Consider the following 21,735-nt stretch of genomic DNA (forward strand, 5'->3'; position numbering starts at 1 on the left):
GCGGAAGGTGTGCGCAAGCACTTTCTGCACAAACTAGTAACCCATCTTTTTAGTTTTATTCTTAAAGGACTAGGATTTGATAAATAGCATATTCTGTTTCCTCAGTTCCCTTCTTATTACATTATTTTGAGGTTAATTTTCTATGCCACACAGATGGACCTCAATATGCATGATTTAGATACTGCCTTTGGCTCTGCACAGCCGAGAAAAACAGATGCGACAGCCACAGAATGCAGGGACTACTCCTTTCCATGCATCCTCCGATGGTATCTCTGAGGTCTTTAAGGTAAAAGCAGGCATCCAGTGTTCATTGCTTACCATCTTAGCTAACACAGTAAGCTAGTATTTACTGGGGACAGAATAGCAAGTTTGTTATTTCATGAATAATTTGCTAAACTTGACCTATGCTTGGTCTGGCAACTAGTCATTCTCCATGGGATACCAGAAGCAATTCTGGCAAAGAGCTTTCTTTACCCAAGAAGTACTGGGGCTGTTAGAGCTACACTGATATCCCAAACAAGTACTGAAAATGCAGAAACCCCTTGTATTAAAGTCAAATGCTAACCTCCAAATAACCCTCTCAGGCTCTGCAAATGCAGACAATAGCATGCAATAAAATGGAAACTTCTGCTCTAAATTAGACATGCAGAGTTACGCACACCAAGTCATGGTAGCATACAGTATAACAGGCTCTGAGATTTGGGTATGTATTGAACTAATTATGTTTAATTCAAAGAGGCAACAGAAACCTGCTGTATGTAGAAACATTATCTTAGTATGTCCATGGTATTAAAAGGCAGTTTAGTACACTTAGTATCTCTAACCTGGTTTATGATGCATAGTCCCACACCAAGCAGACCTTCTGCAAATTCACTGTTAGTTTCTTGTTTATTTGGGCCAAAATCCCCAAGAAAGATCACTGTTTCTGAAACATTTGCCCCAAGTTTATCAAAGTCTCACCTCAGGCTTTCATTACTTCTTGTTAACAGAAAAACTTGCTTTGTAAATCTAAAGCTAGGTAAAATTGCATAGTATTGTAAGATTACAGTCACAGAAGAGAAATAAAAGTCCCCACAAAACAGGCTGCATTTCAGAAATCAGGATATTACTTATAATATTTAATTAAAACAAGTTTTGATTGAAATATATTTGCAGTCAACTTTTAGTTCATAAAGCTTTCAGTTCAACTGATTGGGGTTTTTTGGTCCTTTAAGGGTAAAGGTACTTTCCTTCCAACATAAGATACTAGATCCAAGAGAACCCAGAATAACTCTTAATAAAAGCAGAAGTCTTTTTAGTTTGAGTTCTCAGATGTTTGGTCCTAAAAATCCTTATTTCTTAAATAATGCACTTATAATGCTGTAAAAATCAGTGAAGGTAGTAATATTGCTATTTTACTCAGTCTTTCGTTGAAGATTATTTTTTTCTGGTTGAAAGAAGTGTTTTTCAAGAGCGTTGACCAATTCATCTAGTTCCTTCTTCAGCTTTTCAACATCACTGAGAAACAAAATCCACACAAATACATTCTGTTACTAGATGTCTGTGATTAGAAATGTAACTTTTATACTTATAATAGTATTTTCAGGTTAATTTTCATCTGTGAGAAAGCCTTGGAAATCATATAGTCTTAAAGATAAGTATTTATTAACTTATGTAATGAAAATAAGGCTATCATTCAAGGATATAATTACTAAACATAAACCAGTTTAAAATACATTAGAACACTTTTATATAAGTTTAAAGCAACCGTGTATGTAAAAAGAGAGTGAATGTATTTAATTCCATTTAAGGCAGAATGTTTTTCTTGATTCTTGTTTTTACTGAATGTGAAACCAAGTTCAAAGGGATTTCAGTGACAAGAAGGCATCAACAAATTTTGCAGAATTGAGGGAATGCATTTGCATAAAGCTTTAAATAATGACTGTAGTAATACTACTTGATCACAGAGAGCCTCTTCCCCACCAAAACAATACCAAAAAGCCACACAGCCCCATATTACACAGAATTCACTGCTGTACGTGACAATACCTGTTTCCAGGTGGTGCACAAAGTTCAGAATAGTATTTGATCTTTGGTTCCGTCCCACTTGTTCGCATTGTGGCCACTCCTCCATTAGCAAAAGTGAATGTTATCATTTGGCTACTTTTACTAGTGGGAAGTATCTATAAATAGTATGAATAATTTTTAGAAGCTTGGACAGTGACTGCATATAACAAATTCAAGACAAAACGGATGACTTGATGTCATATCACTAAAGGATCAGCTAAAATTAAGCTTTGTTCTGTTTTCTTCATCATCGTGGTCTTGAGACCACAATAGGCAAATGACAGCCTTACCCTCAACCTAGAATCTGGTAGCAGCATATTACTTCTAGGTAGCTCACTTCAAGTCTAGTCAACATTTTTACTGCAAATAGAAATTGCTCTGTGATGGCATTTCTCAGGAGGAAAAGAAACACGGATTGTGGAAAACTAAAGAAACCAAGCCACATCTCCACAGAGAATTTTAGTTGCACTTTAAAGAAAATAATGCAAGATTGCTGTAGCAAGATCTTCTTACCGCCCTTTACAGACTGTCAACTTGGAGAGGAAAACCACCACAAAACAATCAAAAAACCCCAACCCTCCCACTCTCCCCAAACCTTCATTTCCTCCCACCAAGGCAAAACAATTATCCCAATCTAACTTGTTTTAAGACTCAGAATGTAACATAATGTTAAGAGTTTTTCATTCATACATTTTTTTATATATGTATATACATACTTATATGGTTTATATATAATTTTTTAAAAAATATACTTACAGCCTTTTGATCTGGCTGGCTGCTGTCATACCCAGTAGTTAGATCCCTTATTCCAGAAACTTTAAATCTACCACAAGATTTTGGATATGTGTTTTTTCCATCAAAATTTCTGAGGTTGTCAAAAAGCTGTTGAATAACTTTAGGATCATGGCAGATGAAATATGAAGCTTTGGTAACATGGAAGCCATATCTGTGAAGACAATACTAATGAATTGAAGAAGCAGTGTTCTTCTTAAGAGTTGTACACCATACACATTACACAACCTTCTATAAAGCAAGAATCTATACTCCTAGTCACCCAACTGCAGCATCAGTTCACCCCCTTACCATTTTAAAAAGGCCTCAACAGCTTAATTGTCCTATTATACATAAAGAAACTTCTGTGCAGAAAGCTTTTCCTTTTAATGATTAAAAATAAGAAATTTTACTGCTAAATGAGAAGAAAAAAAGATGTCATCATTGCCTTGAAGACATCTAACCATCAGAGGAAGAGAACAGACTACATCTAAACAGCTGCTTTGACAGCTGACCTTCTCCAAGGAAAACAAATCCTAGACTGTTTTTTCCAATGCCACTTCAGAAGCTGCTCTCCCATTAAAGTGTTTCTACTAAACCAAACTGTTAAAAGAACATTGTCTCTTTACCTTCTCTGTTTGCTGCCGGGTAATACGATGCAGAATCTGCATCAAAGACAAATGACCTGCTAACACTGACTTTTCAGAACAGCATGTAGTTGAAAATCATACAAACCTAGACTGGTCGTTTAATTGAACTCTTACTAAAGAGCAACACTTGATGATTATATCCTGGTTGCCAGAGAAAATCTGAAGGGCAGAATCTTTCATTCAGGATGTTCATGCTAGAAACCTGAACGGTTCCCTAACGGAGTCATGTTTATACCCAAATGGACATCTTGAAGATCAATAACTGTTAAATCCGTCTTGACGATCCAGCAAGGGAATTACCAAAACCTATCCTATAATTGAAAGAAGCGATGAGCCTGCTAGGACAGTGTCCTTTTCCCAATCTGCATTTGTTTCCTTGAGAAAAGATCCCCCTTCTATACCTCCACAACCCAGAGTAGAGTTTCTTCTATTTCAACAGCAACCCACAAGACAAATCTGACAAAGAATAAAGGAGTAAGGAGTAGAAAACTGCAACTCTGTATTAGCCACAAACAAACAACAAAATCAAACGCACAGAAAACGACCCCCCAAAACAAAACAAGACCCCCTTCTCCAGTTCTAGTTATCAAGCATCAAATCAAGGCAGATTTGTATCCTTCCCTGTTATGTAGGTTTTCCACAAAGAGTGACTATGACTATGTGCAGTGACATCTTTCAGGTACATCTACAGACTGCTTTTATGCTAAATAAGCTCTGACTTTTAGAGTCCTCTTCAGTAGTTACGTAAAGAGTGGCACTGTGACACAGAAAGTTCCACTCCGTCAAATATTCTGAGGGCAACCTGAAGGAGGTGTTTACTGAATGAGTATTAAAAAAAAAAGTGCAAGCCAGAGAAGGATAATTCTTTGAATATACACTTCCAGCTACCAGTACTTAAGGGATTTCTCATGTCAGATGATATATTTGCAGCTCTAGGTATGCATTCCTCTTCCATGCATTTATATTACTGTTTCTTGAACACACCTAAACTTCTGCCGCATACAACAGCTAATAAATCCTACAATTTATTTATGTAGTGTGTTAGCAAGTGTTTCCCACTTGACTCCTTCTTAAACAAGCATGGCTAGTGCTGCATGCAAATGAGTTCTGAGGATTGGTAAAACAAGCAGCACCAAGGCTGGAGTCTTCCATGAGTCTCTGCAGGTTCCACCACTCCTTCGTTAGCATCTGAGACACAAAGAGGTGGAGAGTATCAACCAGCTTGTGCTGCTCCCTCCTTTAAAACAAACAACCCAAACTCCCCACAAAAACCACTGTCTGTCCCATGAAATCCAGTAGTCATCTTTGCTATTGATTTCTGTAGGTCTATGAAAACATTAAGAACAAAAGAAAAGCAGTGCCTTGTATTAAAAGCTCTCAAAGGGATACCCTGCCATATATGGCCAATAGTTATGGCAAAACAGTCACAGCACTTCTGCATAATCAGCTCAAATCTCATTCACGTGCAGAAACAACCACCAACATCTACTATCCATTAAAAAAAAAAAAAAAGGACAGATTATCATCATAAAAAGCTTAATTTTAGAGCCAACTAGAATTAATTTAATCACAAGTAGCCCTGCAAGCAGGACAGAAGCAAGCTGGCTTCTATGAGTAGCATAAATATGCCAGAGGTACTTAGACCCATTCTGCAATCAACAATTTTGTGCATCTGGCACATTGAAGCAGCTGGCGACACTGTGATGTCCACAACACAGTAATACTACTGGCCAAAACCCAGGCCAATCTTCTGTAAAAGGACCCAAGAGCAGAACTTCCCAAAAGGGAAAAACCTTTCAGACAAGCAAACAAAACCACCTCAAAAATCTCATTAACTAATAGGGAATTAGTAAGGTAATACTATTATTTTTAAAATACCTTAAAATGACACAAGATAAAGTCATAAATATATTCATGAGGCAGGAGCGCTTTCTAGAAAATTACTATTAACACACAATTGTGTTAATACTGCAAGAACCCAATTTTTATTTCTTCCTATACTATAGCTTGCTAGTGAGTCCCTATTAACCCCAGTACATGGAATGGAGAAAATCTGAAAATTAAACAATTCTAAGAGAACTCACTCATCATAGACAGCTTTCAGCTGCTGAGACAAAGACAAATTCCTGGTTGCCAAAAAGCTAGCCATCTCTGCAGTTATAACAGCAGCGCTGACACCATCTTTGTCCAGAACAGCAGGACAGCACATATATCCTAAACAAAGAAAATTATATATATTTGATATATTTTTATAAGAAAATAAGATAAAATGGGGATGGGGAGTTAATAAACCCAACATCTTTTAAAGGAGAAATGCACACTACCATAGTACAGACATTTTATAGTTAAACAGAAAGTGTTAATTTTGACAAGCAAGGCATTTAATGGAATTTCAAGCTAGAGACAGATTTGTGTCAATGCTAGATGCTCCTGAGCATTTTTGAAGCTCTCGTTAAAAAGAAATGCCATACTGCAGGAACAAAACAAGTATAGCACTTTGTCTCAAATGTGATTACCCTTACATGGTAGCACCAGTAATCATCTGTAAAATTAATCACATTTTCCCTGGTTTTCAGGTACTGACATACTCCAAAAATAGCATTATAGCTTTCGTTTCCTTCTAATGAATTCACAGCTTTTGTTCATGGCTTTCCAGTTTACAAGTATAATTTGGGAGATTTTTTTTACTTTTTATTCACATTTAAAATCAGCTGAAAAATGTCAGGTAAACAGACTCAACCTGAAGTCTGAAAAATGTGTGTTTGTTTTTTTTAAAATACCTTGCAGAGCGTTTTCAGTCCAAGTCTACATAGCTATGCTACTGAAGGTATATACATCTAGCTCCTCACATCATCATACTCTGTGCTAAGCCGAGATACACAGGATTAAAACTAGTAAAATCGATCAGCCAAATGGATGATTATTGATTACTCACTGGAAATAGACCTATTGTGCTGAGGGCACCGTTACATTGGCAGTTTTTGCAGCAGGACTACTTTCACTATTTTACAGGATACCAGAATATAACATTCCGTTTCATACCTATAGCCTCCTCAAATGCAAAAAGAACAGCTTTTCCCTGGTCCATGAGCTGTTTGGCACGGTTGCCCATCCACTTGAAACCTGTCAGTGTTTCCTACAGCAGTGAGGAGGGGTGGGAAAAGAAAGGCATTAGAAATAAAAGTAATGTTTTACAAAGATATGACACTGCGTAGGAAAGCGTATAAAAGAATATGGAATAACGTGTAACGTTGCTTACCTCAAAGTGAAAACCTTCCTTTAGTGCAATTGCTCTCAGGATTTTGGAAGAAACAGTACTGGATAACATGTAGACATCTTTAATGGCACAAGTATCCCTATTGTGATTTTTCCAGCAAGTGAAGATCCACCAGCCTAAAAGAGCTCCCAGCTCATTTCCAGAAAACACTTTCCATTCACCACTGGAGAGAGGAAAAAAAATAAACAAAGTGTATGAATTCAAAGGATAATACTGGAGGAAAAAAAAAAATAATCTATTGGTTCTTGCATACATGAATACTAACAAACAACTGCACCTGAAATCCAAGTACCAGTAACAAGGTGTCATGTGTTCATTTTGACCAAAAAAAAAAAATTCCTCCCCAAAAATTTATGAAGTGGTTACCTTTGTCCTCCATAATACATACCAGCTTTTGAATTTATCAAAAGATGAAACAATGCTATTTCCAGCATATTTTTGTAAAACAAAAATATTCAGCAAATTATAAAATCCGTGATTAAGACAAGCACAGAGACACAAAAATACAGTTCTCAAGATCAGTACTTTTAGTTGACTCTGTGACAAATGCTTTTATATATAATCACAAATACATCAATGGTCATTGAGAAGATTGGAAAAAACCTCAAATGGGTGAAAAAAAAAATTAACATTGACATGTTGCTAGAACAAGAAAAATGGAAGGAAAAAAAGAAAGATGGATGTCAAAATTACCCAGAAATTCCCAGTCACAAAAGGGGACAAAGACACTGCCAAACTGACAGACATCAAGACCTACAGAAACAGTACCTGTTGTGAAAGAGAAGCAGACTCAGTCTCCTGCATTTATTGATGCCAACAGGCACAAAGCAATGCAAAGTGACAACTTAGTGTAAGAGCTCTAAGAGACTGTGCTCTAGCAGGAGTTTCTGTCAAAGAAGAAGTACAGATACTGTAGAAGCCTGTATTAATATATTCAATTAGTGTATGAACAGCTAAAGGAAAAGTCTGAGAGAAGGACGCAGGACTGGAAGTTAGGAGACAACTAAGACTGGCTACACAATTAGCAAAGAGGTAGCAGAATGAGAGCACGATGCTCTCAGTGGTGATAAATACAATAAACTAACATCCCCTCTTCAAGCCTCTGATAGCTGTAAGTTTTTAGACAAAAACTGTTTTAACCCATCATAACTAGCATAAACTGAAGCTTTTAATGCTTTTTCCTCAATGGTGAATTGCCAGCTGAGGCTGGCACAGGACAAAAATATTAAAATAAAGATATTCCAGCTACCACTGTCCAAGCAGAGTCCAATCAGCCCATTCCTCTTCAAATGGCAGAAAAGCCTCCTTAGTTCATGCTGTGAGGCTAATGAGTTAGAAAAAGACCCAAAACCCCAAAGAAAACACTGCCACCTTTGAAGCTGCTACAAGATCAAAAAGTATTATCTGGTGAGCAAAATGGGTATTTGGCATTGTGTCCTTTTACTGGGTTTTTGGAATTTGTGTAGCTGATAGAGGTTCAAATATTTGCATCATCCACAATCACTGGATGTGAATGCATAGAAATGGGGAACTGAGTGAGAGAGGCCTAAACCATCTGATTAGAAAAACGTCTGGTCTAACAGTATTGAGAAAGAAGGAACGCATGAAAAAACAAGAGATGTTCCCTATTCCTGAGATTATCAGCAAACTATATAAAGGTTCTCCTGAATATTCAAGTAATTATTTAATAAGCATAGAATAAAAGAACATTCATCAGTCTTGGGTGAAAAATTCCTACCTGAAAACCTACCTTTAAAAAGCTATAGCACAATCACAACAATTCATGTGCTTCTGTGCATGCCTCAAGTACCGCAAGTGTCAAGTATTTATTCAGGCTTCTGTACAGTATCTAATATTAATCATCATTTCACCTGCTGCCCCCACTGTGGTCTGCTTCATACAGTCCTCTCTCATTTCTACACGTTTTCAGTCCAAAATTGACTAATGTGACTATTTATCTTCCTCTGCAACACAGGTATCAAAAATCCCCCAAATGAACCTAGCCTTTAGGTAAAAAATGTAAATGGCTTGCAATTCTTTATTACCATACCTCTCTTGTTTCTCTGCCACTGCAAGTCGATCAGCATCAGGATCATTTGCTAAAATTATTTTTGCCCCATCTTTTTCAGCCAAAGCAAAAGACAATGTCTAGAAAAGTGGTAAGCAAGATGAGATGAGTGTTAATACTCCCAAATAACATTTTCACTTTCTTTATAGTTTTTAAATAATTTTCCCCATTTATTTAATCTCAAACACCCAAAATCATGATGTGTCTCTACAAAAAAGTAAATTTCAAGCCTGGCAGCAGTAGAGCACAGTCAGGATATTTAACTTCACCTAGATCATTCCACTTCTTCAGCCTGAGTCAAACACTATTTAGATTCAACAAGATCCTTCAGTAACAGTGTGTAGCAGAAATACTTGCAGCCAAAATTCTAATGACCTGTCAGGACTTCCCCTGCTGCCTCCTGGTGAAGAATCAGAACAATTTAGTCTTTGTATTTCAGATGTAAATTGTAGAAATTTCTCAAAACCAACTGTGAAGATCTTATTGTTATTATTTTATTTTTTAAAAGGAACTGAATCACTTTGTTCTACGTGCAGATGCTGCCAATTCTGTTAGAGCACAGAACAAATTAGTTTAAAGTTACAGATAATTACTTCCCAAGTGGTTCAAAAAGTTAAAAATTTCAATGAAAGGATACCAGCTAACTCTTCACTAAATGTAAGGCTATGAAAACAGAAACAAAATAGACCATCAACCAATATTTATAGCCATGACTACTGGCAGAAAGGATACGTTATTTGAAATACATTGGAACTATTAAAAAAAAAATTCTATTTACCAAAACACCTTTGCCTTCTTCAGGATTTGGGTACTTTACTGTGGGAAATTCTGGATCAGGATCCTTCTGCTCTGGAACAGCAAAAGGAGGGCTAAGGTCAAATGCCTTGAAGGCCAGCTGCACAAATTTATGACCTACGCCATGCACAGAAGTATGAACAAATTTCAGGTTTGTTTCCTTGTTTATATTCCTGAAATAAAACACATTAACAGTTAACTTGGATACGGAAGAATATTCTGCAGAAAATTGATTATGTTCAGAAACCGATACAATACAGTATTCTATATCACTGTTAAAATTATACACTAAAAAGGTCAGATTTTAAAGGTAATTGCTTGAAAACTGGCTTATGCCTCATTTTTCAGCGATATGAGTCACTCTTGGTATCTAGTGTCCTGGTATGTGCAAATCACTGGAGTAAGACAGTACACTGCACAAACCTCAAAGGAGGTGAGTGGAAAACAAATACAACTGCCTAATAAGACTCTTCATCCCCAACTCTGGCATTTAAATCAGCTCCAAAGACTGTGATCACAGTGGACCGACAGCAGCATGCTTCATTTGAGCGCACTGTTTTACGAAGTGCATTCCTGACACTGTAGAACATGCATGGAAACTCCTAAGGAGACATTCAACTCCTATTCTGAAAATGCAGCATAATTTCTCACATAGACCAAACTTTCTAGTAATCCTGACTATGTTTTTAGTAAGAGTAAGAACACGGTTACTGGTGGTTAAAATTTTGATGTAAATAAGCAGATTAACAGGTTGCTGCTCGCCTAATCCATAAACTGATCCTACGAGTTAATCATAAAATAAAACATGCACTTGATTTTGCTGAGTAAAGTTTTACTGAGCAAGTGACAGGAATAGGCTCATGCAAGGTGCCCAAGGTCACCAGGAGCACACACAAGGCTACAATGACAGAGCAAGACCTCCTTCCAGAACTGGCTTAACAGCCTGGTTCACCTTCGCTCTTAGCAGCCCATTTTAAGACTGTTGGACTGTCAGCGTCAGCGCAGCCCCAGGTGCACAACATAGCCCTAGTCTTGCTGTGGCACTCGGTCGATGCATGGTCATGCACATACAGGGAGATGATATAATCAGAACCTTGCTCACTTTGCTGGGTTAGATTTCTGCCAGGCCACCTATATGAACTGGCTTACTATGTCAGCATGCAGCTGCCAGTGCTACCACAAAAGGTGACAAGAAGGCACAGACAGAACTGGATCATGGCAGGATAATGGCCGCCCTGACTTCCATCAATTTGAACTAGATGGAAAAACCCATACTCTTAACGGAGTTAACACCGGTTACCTGTGAAAGCACTGTTTCTGTATGTCTTTGAAATACTCCTTATTGACCATGGCATATGGATCATGAAGTAGTAGGCTGCTGTCAATCAGTTTGTCATCCCAAGCCTGAGACCACGGCTCTTGGTTCTCCTCAATAGCCTGAGAAATTCCTTTGTCATGAGGGGAAATGATCTGAGCACCATTTTCCCAGTAAACCTAAATAATAAATAGGGTAAGGGAATATTTGGTCATTAATATTGTAGGATAGCACTGTTATTTCTTTTGTTGGCTAAAGTGCACTACCCTCGGTAAAGCATTACAGTAAATTAGGCTGAATTATACCAAGAGTATTCCCCTGTTCATATTCTCAATGTTTCCTCTCACATCCCATTTTTGTTCTATTAAACAGCTGCCTTTTTCTTTTTTTTTTTTTTTAAATCAGAAGATATCAAAATCCATAATGGAACACAAAACAAGACCCAGCTCATTTACTGAAAAGATTCCAGTATCAGCCTGTCTGCCAGGCTTGGGATTGATAACTTGCCTATGCTATTTCATATACCTTCTTCCAGATTTTTAGGTATAATCATTATATATTGAAGAATTTTTAAGAGGAAAAAAGTGCAAAATTGAAACACATTTCCCACCAAAAAAAAATTAAGGAGATAGGCACAAAAATTTTGCAGTTGCCTGCAGCAGCAGTATTGCCACAACAGCAAGCACAAATTCAACTAAGTGTCAAGATGTTCATTACTTGTAGTCTTCTCCTTTTTGATAATTGTTTACACATCTAGAAAGAGGTATATTTCCTATGTTTTACTTTTTGACAGTTGTTTGCACACTTCCTTCTATTGATGGTTTACAGACCACAGATTTTAAAAAAGCAACTGGCCATGTACATATGTAACCCAAATATCAAAAATTAAGAAAAAATGAAATTGATGAAAAAAGTAGTTGATAAAGCATCCAAACAAGCTATCAAGATCAATACACAAAATATTTTACAAAGCAATTTTAAAGAGACATGAAGTTCTGAAGGGAGAGACAGCAAGAAATTATTCCTGCTAATGCCTTGTTTTTCTATTAAGCTGACAAAAAAAGATCTCCCAATTTCAATTTTTGTATTTTGGAAACTGTCTGTATATGACTAGTCCAGCTATGGGTGACTGGCAGACAGGCAGCTCAGCCATGTCTTTTCCAGTGGAATGCAGATTTCTGTCATAGAAAAAAAGTCACACCGGTAACTGTATCATTTAGCGCCAAAAAAAAAAAAAAAAAAAAAAGTGCTACAAAAAATTAATGGAATTTATTAAAAATGCTTTGTACAAGCAACTCATTAGATTTCACACATTTTTAATTCTCTGTGTTTGTAAAACTAAAGACATCTTTTAAAATCATGAACTGGAAAAGTGATTAATGCTTTTGAAAAGAGGTCAGTTAATATTTTAAAGTGTTCCAAAGTACAAAAAGTACTGCTTTTTAGAACTAAGATTTTAATTATGTCATTAGTGTAACATGCTACTAGCTTTAAATACATACATCTCATTGATAGTTTGATCTCTTCTAATTTGGTCTATATGATGATAGGATATACACAATAATATTAGCGTCTCTACGTGGAAAAAAAAGTTTGAAAAAGAGCCAGAAAGTAGATCGTACAGAAATACCTTGTAACCATTATCTTGTTTTGGATTATGAGAAGCGGTAACCATAATTCCAGCACAAAGCTTCAGATGAGTTACTGTGTATGGCTGTAACAAGAGAAAGTTATCTGAAGTGGAACGTGCAAAGTATTTTATATTATTTATTCTCACGCACATGCAATACTTCTATACTGTTGAATGAAAAGAAAGCCAGGATATGATTCCTACAGACTGACTCTCTAAAGCAGAAGCTTTACTTGCTCCGCTAAACCCCATGTGGCACAACTTGAGTCCTTGCTTTTTCCTGTGCATTTTGCCTTTTATATATATATTCTTAGTGTTGTATCAAATGCTTTGTGGATCTCTAGAGTGGGGTTTCTATAGAAGGCAACCGACTAATGCGGAATGACCTGAGATACCAGAGGTCTTTAAGGGTGCAAAGTCTGTTGGGCTAATGACAGAAGTCTGCACAGGGTAGAGAACTACACCTGCAGCAGTCTCATCCACACTACCTTTTGAGAGCAGCCCGTGGAGCAATTACTCCATCGTGGTTCAGAAAAGAATTGTTTGGGAGAGAGCTCTTGTACAAATTAGCTCCACATGGGTGGAGTGAATGAAAAATATAGCATAGTTTGTGATCATAAGTCCAGTTTGAGTCTACTCCTGGCTCTTTATTTAACAGCCAATGCAATCAACCCCAAGTTTTGCAATACTGCTTTAAGCTGCACTGTGAAGAATCTGACCCTAAATCTACCAAAATTTCTGTCGATACAGGTATGCTACATATCAAGTCTTCATCCTGGTATGTTGTGTTTGCAGCACTTTACTGGAGCAACTGGTACCGGGAGAAACTTGTTTTTAGTGCAGCGGTAGGGGTTTTCTTTATTGCTTTAGAGGACTGACACCTAGTGATCTGATGATGAAAACGCGGTCACATCGAGCCTCCCGGCGCAACATTGCTGTATTCCAACCACCTGCTATTTGAAAAGGCTACTTTAGATTCAATACCCCGAAAAGAAAAACAAAACCAAAGCACCAAACCAACCAAAAATCACAAAATTAACGGTGCGTGTATGTTTCAGCCTCCACAGCAATCTGGAAACAACGAGCTGTCTTCTGAAAGAAACCTGCCTGAAAGCCAGAATAAATACAAACACATCCATCCCACTGTCACTGGCATTCCACTAAGCTTCTTCCTTTCTCTTGCTGTGGATGTTGTAAACTAAATATAGCTAAATACGCAGAGGTTCACAGCAGGTCCAGCTTAAAAAGTTAAAAGCAGTTTGTCTAGTTTTCCTTAATGTAAGTAATGCAAGATGTCTGACAGAATCTGTGTGTATAAAAAAAGATATAATAGAGAAGCCTACCACAAAAGGAGTTGGTATTATATCAGAGAACAGATAAACTGGAACTCCTTGGCTGATGAAGGTATTAGCAGCAAGTCTTGCAAACCTAAACAGGAAGAAAAGATGCCTAGGAAATATATTCATTTTCTCACCAATCACAGCTTCACACTCTGATTTAAAAAAGAAAACCAAGAAACTAAACCCCTATGAACAACCCCCAAATCATTATACAGACCCAATTTAAATGTGTTCCCTCACTATCGCCAACAGACAAAGCACAATAAGAACTGCTTTGGCATTTACAGAATACAAAAATACTATAAATCCCTTACCTTGCTTCACTCTACAGAAAGAGAAAATACTGTTGAAGCAGATATAAAATTATGATGGATCATATAAGATACCCACAAAATACTTAAATCCTAAAAAGTACCTTTTGCTACTACCTCCACTGGAAAGATGGGCACGAGCATCAAAACCAATCACAACTCCTCTCTTTTTCAGGTCACTGAAATTCTTCTCAAGGTATCTGCAAAATCCCTAAAGACAACAAGAAATTCAATTCATTAACCCAATCTTGATATTTAATCTATCATTGCATTAAGATGATTGCTAAGATGTTGACATCTCAGAAAGGTGAGCACACATAACATCTCACTGAACTGGATTAGGATTCAGTTTGTCTAGGACCAATAAACACCGAGAAATATAAGAAACGTTCAAATCAATACAGTGAGTTGGACAGCATTTCAGTACTTTTCCAAAACTCAGAACCAACTCGAGAAAGGAACAGTTAACACTATCAGTCTGAATCACGGATTATGATAAATGATTTAGCTGTGTTAGGTCTCAAACAAGGAAGAGAAGAACTGGCCAATATTCCAGGTTTTAACTGAAACCTCTGTTTTTTACTGAATCTCACTCTTAATAATGACACACGTTTAGGGCATGAGACACCACCACTCCAGGCTGCAGGAATTTAAGTTTTGGGGATTTTTTATGCTCTCCCCAGGTAGATTTACTTTAGGACCTACATGCACATATATATATGCAGCTTCACTGCATTTACGTAAATTTATGTTCCAACATACACAAAGCTTAGCCAAATGCTGGCTACCTTTGTGGGTTTTGGTAGTTATTACATCAGGACCAACTGATCCACTTGAGCTTAACTGTAGCTGTGTATAAATTCAATTGCAAATCAAATATGGAAAATAACTTATTTTCATGGCTTAATACCTCCTCTCTGCTTGTTTTCAGAGATCAGCAGTCAGCTAATAATTATTTACATGACTTCTGAAAACTGGAGGAATAGTAAAAAGCTTGTACTTCCACAGAATACCTGTTTGCTTGTCATAAATGAGGCTTATATATACAGCCAGTTAAGTGAGATCAAGTGCTGAACACAGTACCTGGGTTGTCTGGATAATAGTTAAGTCATTCATGTGGGAAATTCCTGCTCCCATGGCAGCTCTGAGCCCTGCTGTGCCAAACTCCATCCGTGAGCCGAAGTATTTCTGCAGTTCACTGGCATTTCCTTCAACAAGCAGTTGCTTCACTATTGCAGAAGTTTTTGGATTCTGTAGACACAAAATTCAGATTTTCTAGAACAGGTTTTGTTTGTATGTTTGTTTTTAATACCCTTAAGCATCTTAACAGAACTTTCTTGCCCATTCTCTGTGCTGGGTTATTTCAGTATCAAAACATCACACACCACTTCAAGAACACCAGAACTCCTACTACATCTTCCTAATTTTAAGTCAGTACAATCTCAAGTATTACTTATTTTAGATTTATCTCCTTAAGTTAACACTGCTGTCAAGGCAACATGTATATATCACATTTTAGCAAGTGAAAAGATTTCCGAGATGTCCTTTAATTTTAATACTGCCTGGTTTTAAAAACAAAACAAACAAAAAAAGGCATCTTTACATTCCAGAGAACTTTTGTCATCACAACACAAAGACTACACTAAACATATACAAAAGTAAGTTAAGCCGATGATTAATAAGTATTTGTTACTTCCATAGCTCTCTAAGTAGAGCTAAAAAAAATAATAAATCAGAACCTTGACCTGAGACTGGCTAACACCAGAGGCAGCAGCAAAACTAAGCAGACTGGTCAGAAGATAAAGATAACAATTTGCAGTGTATGTGCAGGTAACGGTTGTAAAAACAAGCACAGCCCTCAGGATGGAAGCCTAGCAACTACAGCTGAATTCCTCAATAAAATGGCTGTGCAGAGTGGTGACAAAAGGCCACATCAGATTAATCTGTGAACAGCGAAGGCCTTCTAAGTCTCACTGCTTTCCTTAGTATATTGCTTGTATCTACTCTTTATTGTTCTCAACTCTCTGTTTCCAAACTTGGGAATTAGCAAAGTCCTGTATCCCCAGCCTCTCAATCTTACTAAGAGAGAATACGTGAAGATTTCTGGATAACAGCGGAGCCAACCAGACAGACGGCACACTCCAGCCACCAGGCAACAGAGTTATGTGGAGAGGCAGCATCCTCCACAGGTTACTCACCATGATCACACACACTTTACACTGGAGTACAAAGGTTATAATTTCCAAATGGATAGAAACTTTGATTTCTAGTCAAGCAAATAACCTCACAGAAGTCAGAGACCATACTATTTCTTGGATGACCTAGGTATGCTTACAGCAAGGGAAGGCATATCATCCTATGCAAAAAAAACCAAACCACCAACCCAAAAAAGTATTTTCTGCAGCTCCAGAAAACACTTCCGAGCACGAACTGCAGTAAACAAGTGAATGAGCTTGCATACAAATGTGTAAGCATTCTGCACACCAAACTGAAACCAGGGTCTGGATGCCCTAATTGTTGACCTGTGTACCCCCTGCTGCAGGACAAACATCATAATTTAAATAAATACTCAAAAAGCTTCAGAGCTTTTGATGCTATTGAGTAAACTATATAATGCAGAATAAGTTAAATGAGAAAAAAAACCACCACGTGTTTCCTGGGTGCAATAAGCCATTAGGTACCCCATAATTACTGATTTCCAGTTTAAGAATTACCAATTTACCAGTCCAAGAACGTTGCAACTGACATTTCCTCGTAGGAGGCTCAACAAAATTCTGTATTATTATAATTATATTCTGTAAGAACATATATAATGTTATGTTATTATAGAATAATATAGGTCAGCATAATTATTCTGAGTTTAGGCTGTTAAAAAGTTGACGTGAACTTTTTGCTGCAATATCAGGCCTATGTCTCATAGGTAAAGTCTGAATGACATTTTTTGCATCAGGCTTTGTACGCTGCCTAGTCACCTTTTTTTTCCGCCCTGCATGAGCTCTATGCACCTGAGTTGTCTCTCACCACTGAAACAGGCACCTCTTTAGGAGGATGCCACACGTTTAAACATATGTTGGACAGAGTAGAAGCTCTAATGCCAGCACACAAGGCCAGCTGGACACTAGGAACATCCTGTAGCTCTCACTACCATAGAGAAATTTCCCAGGTTTGCTATCTACTGTAACACTACAGGGATCCTCCAATTTTTCAGGTCTGGTTAAATGATCGTACCAGGCAGCTGCCCGAGACTCACAGTTTCAATCCACATCATTTGCCAGAGAAAACTTGATTGTGTTAATTTAGCTGTTTGGGTTATTCCCTGCTTCCCTCTGCCCCACAAAACAAACAAACAAAAAAGGTAAAAGCTAGGCTCAAGTCTGTTTAATATACCAGAAGTATTTTTCCAGAATTACTGTTATAATTATTTATGGTTGTATTTGCCTTTTTTTTTTTTTTTTTTTTTCAAATGGTACAGAAGGCTGTTCCCATTTCAATTTTAGGACTGTTATGATGCCATTGTATGCAGCTAAGGAAAAAACCAGAAACTTTTTTTAAGCAGAATAAAAAGCCAAAACCAAATCTTCACAGCATCTCTACTAAAGAGGAACCCAGTTGTATCTGTAGAATTAAGTGCTGGTTTTTGCTTTCCTTGTTGGTTCTCTTCAGTTACCCTTTTTCTACTCTCAAATAAAACTGGATGTGAGTATGAGAACATTGATTTCTGTAAATGCAGTGGCAGATGATTTAATACAGAGTTAATATCCAGTAGTACAACTCGCTTGAACATCACCTGGTAACACTTGAGTTATTTACTTTAATCTACACTACAGGAAGACCTCAAAGAGGCTTCATCAGTGTAGGAGTCCCCGTAAAGTTTTAGAGTAGAAGGACTGCTACTGACTAAACAGGTTTTATTTTTTTAAAAAAACATAAGCTACTTTCTATTCATAATTTTATGATTGATAATAGAAAGAATGAAAAATACACTACTACTGTAATGAAGCTTGGTAACAAGCTCAGTAATTATCATCTAGGTAGAAATTTCCTGTTAAGTCAGCAGGACCATCTTCAGCCTTAAAAGCTTGCTCTTGCAAACTATTATCATGTAAGAAACTTGTAGCTTATCATCATTAAATATTAACCTATCTCTACACTTCAAAAAAAGAACTTTTTTTTTTTTTAATATCAGAGTAAATGGACAAGGGTTATATTGGATTGTTCTGTTAATACAAACCCATAACAGCTCCCCCAGAAATGAAAATTGCTCACTATTTTTGAGCAATCAGCAACGAGTATTGCAAACTAGTCAATTATTACTGAGTCAGACGCAAGCGTTAACAAAGAGTTAGCCTTTCAAAAGTAAAGATATCATAGGGGATGCTGCATTACATTTCCAGAGGGTTTTACAAAATAATTGGAATAACCAGCTGAGAATGAAATGAGTGGACAGAAGACAGGAATATAACTAAGGTTAGTCAAAAAGTTAAGGAAAGAAGAGGCCCTTTAAAACCAGACTGTATTCTCAAAATCAATTAAACTGGGGGGGTGGGTGGAGGGGGGGGGTGGGCAGGGAGACACAAAAGCTTACTGTCAGCTTACATCATAACATTAGCATTCCCCAAAGAAGGTCTGGTTTGGCACCACATTATCATTAATAGAAACAGCTGGGTAACTGATCAGTTAACCAGTTGAATGATCTTTAATGAAGAATCACAACAAGCTTGAGGTATTTCTAGTGATGTCCTTTAGAACCTGGAAAGGATACTAAAAAAAAAAGAATTATTCTATATTTTTATTGATAATCTTGAAATAAGAAGAATACCCCTTCCCAAACAAGTACATAGGTTGCACAGAGCCCAGAGAGCACTGTACAGTGCTGAGCCCTGGGCAGTCATTACAGTGACCCAGCAGGGGCAATGGCCAGTGTGTTCCAATACAGCCAAAGGAACAAATTTCACATGCAGGGACAAAAAAGAAAAAAGAAAACCCAACAAAAAAACCCAACCAAAAAACGCAAACCACATATACCGAATGTGGGCCTGCATCTCAGTAGGAACTGCAGCTGCAAGCAACTCCATAAAAATTTCCAGAACACCACTATGGCAAGGCACTTCTTTAGACATGTGGGATATAAAAAACCAAGGAGTTTACTTCTGCATATAGAGCTGTCAAGACCAAAACCGAAGACACAAAAGTAGAGTCTTAAGATGTTTAAGTATTTTAACAGGAAGAGAAGTAACACGTGCTAAAGGATTCATAAATCGTAACAGAAAAGGGGAGAAAAACCATGAGACTAGATAATGTTGAAGATTCAGGAGTTAATTTATTAAGTAAGGATCACTAAGCAGTGGGCAACACTACGGGGGGGGGGGGGGGGGGCGGGGAGAGCATGTATTCTGCATTTTCCAGTGGTTTTGAAGCATGCCTACGTGTCTTTTGGCAACAGTATTTTAATCAACAAAAATACGGAGGTACCGGGAAGCTGTTAACACTGAGAGCCAGACGACGCAGCACCGTGTTCCTGCCTTTAATAATTAAGGCAACCGGCTGCCCCGACACGGCACAGCACGGGCCCCTGCACAACAGCAGCTCGGTGCAGCTGGAAGCCGGGGACAGCGGCGGTACCCAAGGGACCAGCGACAGGGGTTTCTGCGAGGCAGCGGGGGCTGCTCGGACAGGTGGCGCCGCGGGCCCCGGCAGCCGCACCCCCCCCGCTGCGGCATACCCCGCCGCCAGGGCCTTGGGCGCAGGGGACGGGCGCCTCTGCCGCGCCCTGACACCGCACCAGCCTGCGCCCCCCAGAGCCCCTGCGGAGCCGGGGCGCCCCCTCCGGCCCGGCTCCCGCTCACCGCCCCCGCCGCCCCTCACCTTGTCCCACAGCAGCCACTGCTCGGCTGCGCGGCGGAGCGCGGCGTCCCCGGCCGAGCCCCGCGCTGCCATGCCGCCGGCGGCCCGCTCCTTCCCTCTCCGCAGCGCGCCCGCTCCGCTCCGCTCCGCCCGCCGGCGCCGCGCCGGGCCGGGCCGCCCCACCTCCGCCCCGCCCGCCCGGGTCAGGGTCAGGGTCAGGGCCGTGCCGGGGCCGCCCCCCCTCCGCCCCGCCCGGGGTCGGTGCCGGGGTCGGTGCCGTGCCGGGGCCGGGGCCGTGCCGGGGCCGCCCCTCTTCCGCCCCGCTCCGAGCCGCCGGGGAGGCGGGCCGGCCTGCGGGCCCTGTCGAGCCGGGGGCCTGTGGCGGTGTTATCTGCCGGGCCCTGCGTGCCACCGCGGGGCCGAACGTTACCCCCCGGAGCCCTGCGAGCCGGGGCCGGCCCGGGGGCCCGTCGGGACGCCCGGCACCGGCGGGGCCCCGTGGGGCGGCAGCGCGCGGCCCCTCCCGGGGGGGGCGGGGCGGGGCGCGTGCCCGGGCGCTGCCGGCGGCACTGCGGGACCGAGCGCGGCTGGCGGGGGGAACTGCGGTTCGCAAAAAGTGTGGCTTTGCACGGGCCCCGCACGAAGGCTCCTCGGGTTTGTTTCTGGAGCCGGTATAACAAAGGAACGTCCTCGGCGGGACGCTGGTTTGGGATAAAGATCATCAGCAAAACACGCAGAGTCACCCACTCTGGGCATAGGTGCGTGTCAGCGTCCTTCCGTACTCTGTACGGGGGGAGGTGCTAGTACGGAAAGGACAAAACAAAGGGCCCGATCACAATTTCTAGCCGTGTCTGGCTTTTGGCATCCTAACAACTGTGTGGCCAGTCCTTCCCATAATAAAACCAGGCCTGAATTCCATTCACCTGGAGACAAGCAGGAAACAGCCCGGAGAAACTCCGTTTGCAGCTTTCCTCCTGGTTTGCTCTGTCCCGTACACTCGCTCCAGAGCACGCTGGAATTCTGCACATGCCAAGTGGCATGCAAGGGGGATATTTCACTGAACCACCTGTAACTGTTTTTAACATTTAGTCTCAGACTTCAGAAATAAATACGACTTCTGTTTCTCTTTTAGTTGCCGGCCAGTCAGCCACAGGAGGCTCTTTATGGAAATCACAGCGCTCTACTCGTGCCGATTCTGAGCGAGCACGCAGCAGCCTGGCCTTGTGTCACAGCCCCTCCCGACCAGAGATTACCGTGATGAATCCTGCATGATCCCTATTCAGTGCTGTGAGAAGTTGGCTAACTCCATTCCCACTATTGGGGGCTAAAAATCCCATTCCTAAAAAAAGCTTGTTCAGTATTGTGAATATATTCTCCATATCAAAGAATGCTTTTTGTTTATTTGTGAATAAGTTTTCTATATATTACACCCTTTCAGGTTGGAGCTGCTCATTGTTATGACCTGAAATATATTATTTCTATGTGTTATAATTTATATACTAAAGCACATATTAATGGCATGTATGACTGGTTAGAATAATGACTACTAATTGGGTAAATTTTCATACAAGTAATGACTTGTACAGAGATTTGGAAACCTTTCGAAGTTCATCAGTATGTTGCCAGGAAGCACACAAACAAGAGAAATGCAACACATTACTTGCAGAGACGTTAATCAATATCCATCT

At 39.7% G+C, this 21,735-nt stretch overlaps 1 protein-coding gene and 1 long non-coding RNA gene across 2 annotated transcripts; one reads left to right on the forward strand and one right to left on the reverse strand.

The window, feature by feature from the left end:
* Positions 1–1,097: 1,097 nt before the first annotated feature.
* Positions 1,098–20,215, reverse strand: PGM2 (phosphoglucomutase 2). Its single transcript, XM_055796639.1, has 14 exons — positions 20,069–20,215; positions 15,287–15,454; positions 14,308–14,414; positions 13,896–13,980; positions 12,553–12,636; positions 10,908–11,101; positions 9,591–9,780; positions 8,795–8,892; positions 6,727–6,907; positions 6,510–6,603; positions 5,552–5,681; positions 2,803–2,992; positions 2,029–2,162; positions 1,098–1,497 (listed from the first exon to the last, which is right to left on the reverse strand). The coding sequence occupies exons 1-14, from the start codon at positions 20,138–20,140 to the stop codon at positions 1,395–1,397; spliced, it is 1,830 nt and encodes a 609-aa protein (XP_055652614.1). The 5' UTR covers positions 20,141–20,215; the 3' UTR covers positions 1,098–1,394.
* LOC114013823 (uncharacterized) lies at positions 18,800–21,567 on the forward strand. The gene is made up of 2 exons (XR_008745908.1): positions 18,800–19,394; positions 21,180–21,567. It is a non-coding gene; the product is annotated as an uncharacterized LOC114013823 (long non-coding RNA).
* Positions 21,568–21,735: the final 168 nt, after the last annotated feature.

This window comes from Falco peregrinus, chromosome 2, assembly GCF_023634155.1.
Source record: "Falco peregrinus isolate bFalPer1 chromosome 2, bFalPer1.pri, whole genome shotgun sequence".
Taxonomy (NCBI): Eukaryota; Metazoa; Chordata; class Aves; order Falconiformes; family Falconidae; genus Falco; species Falco peregrinus.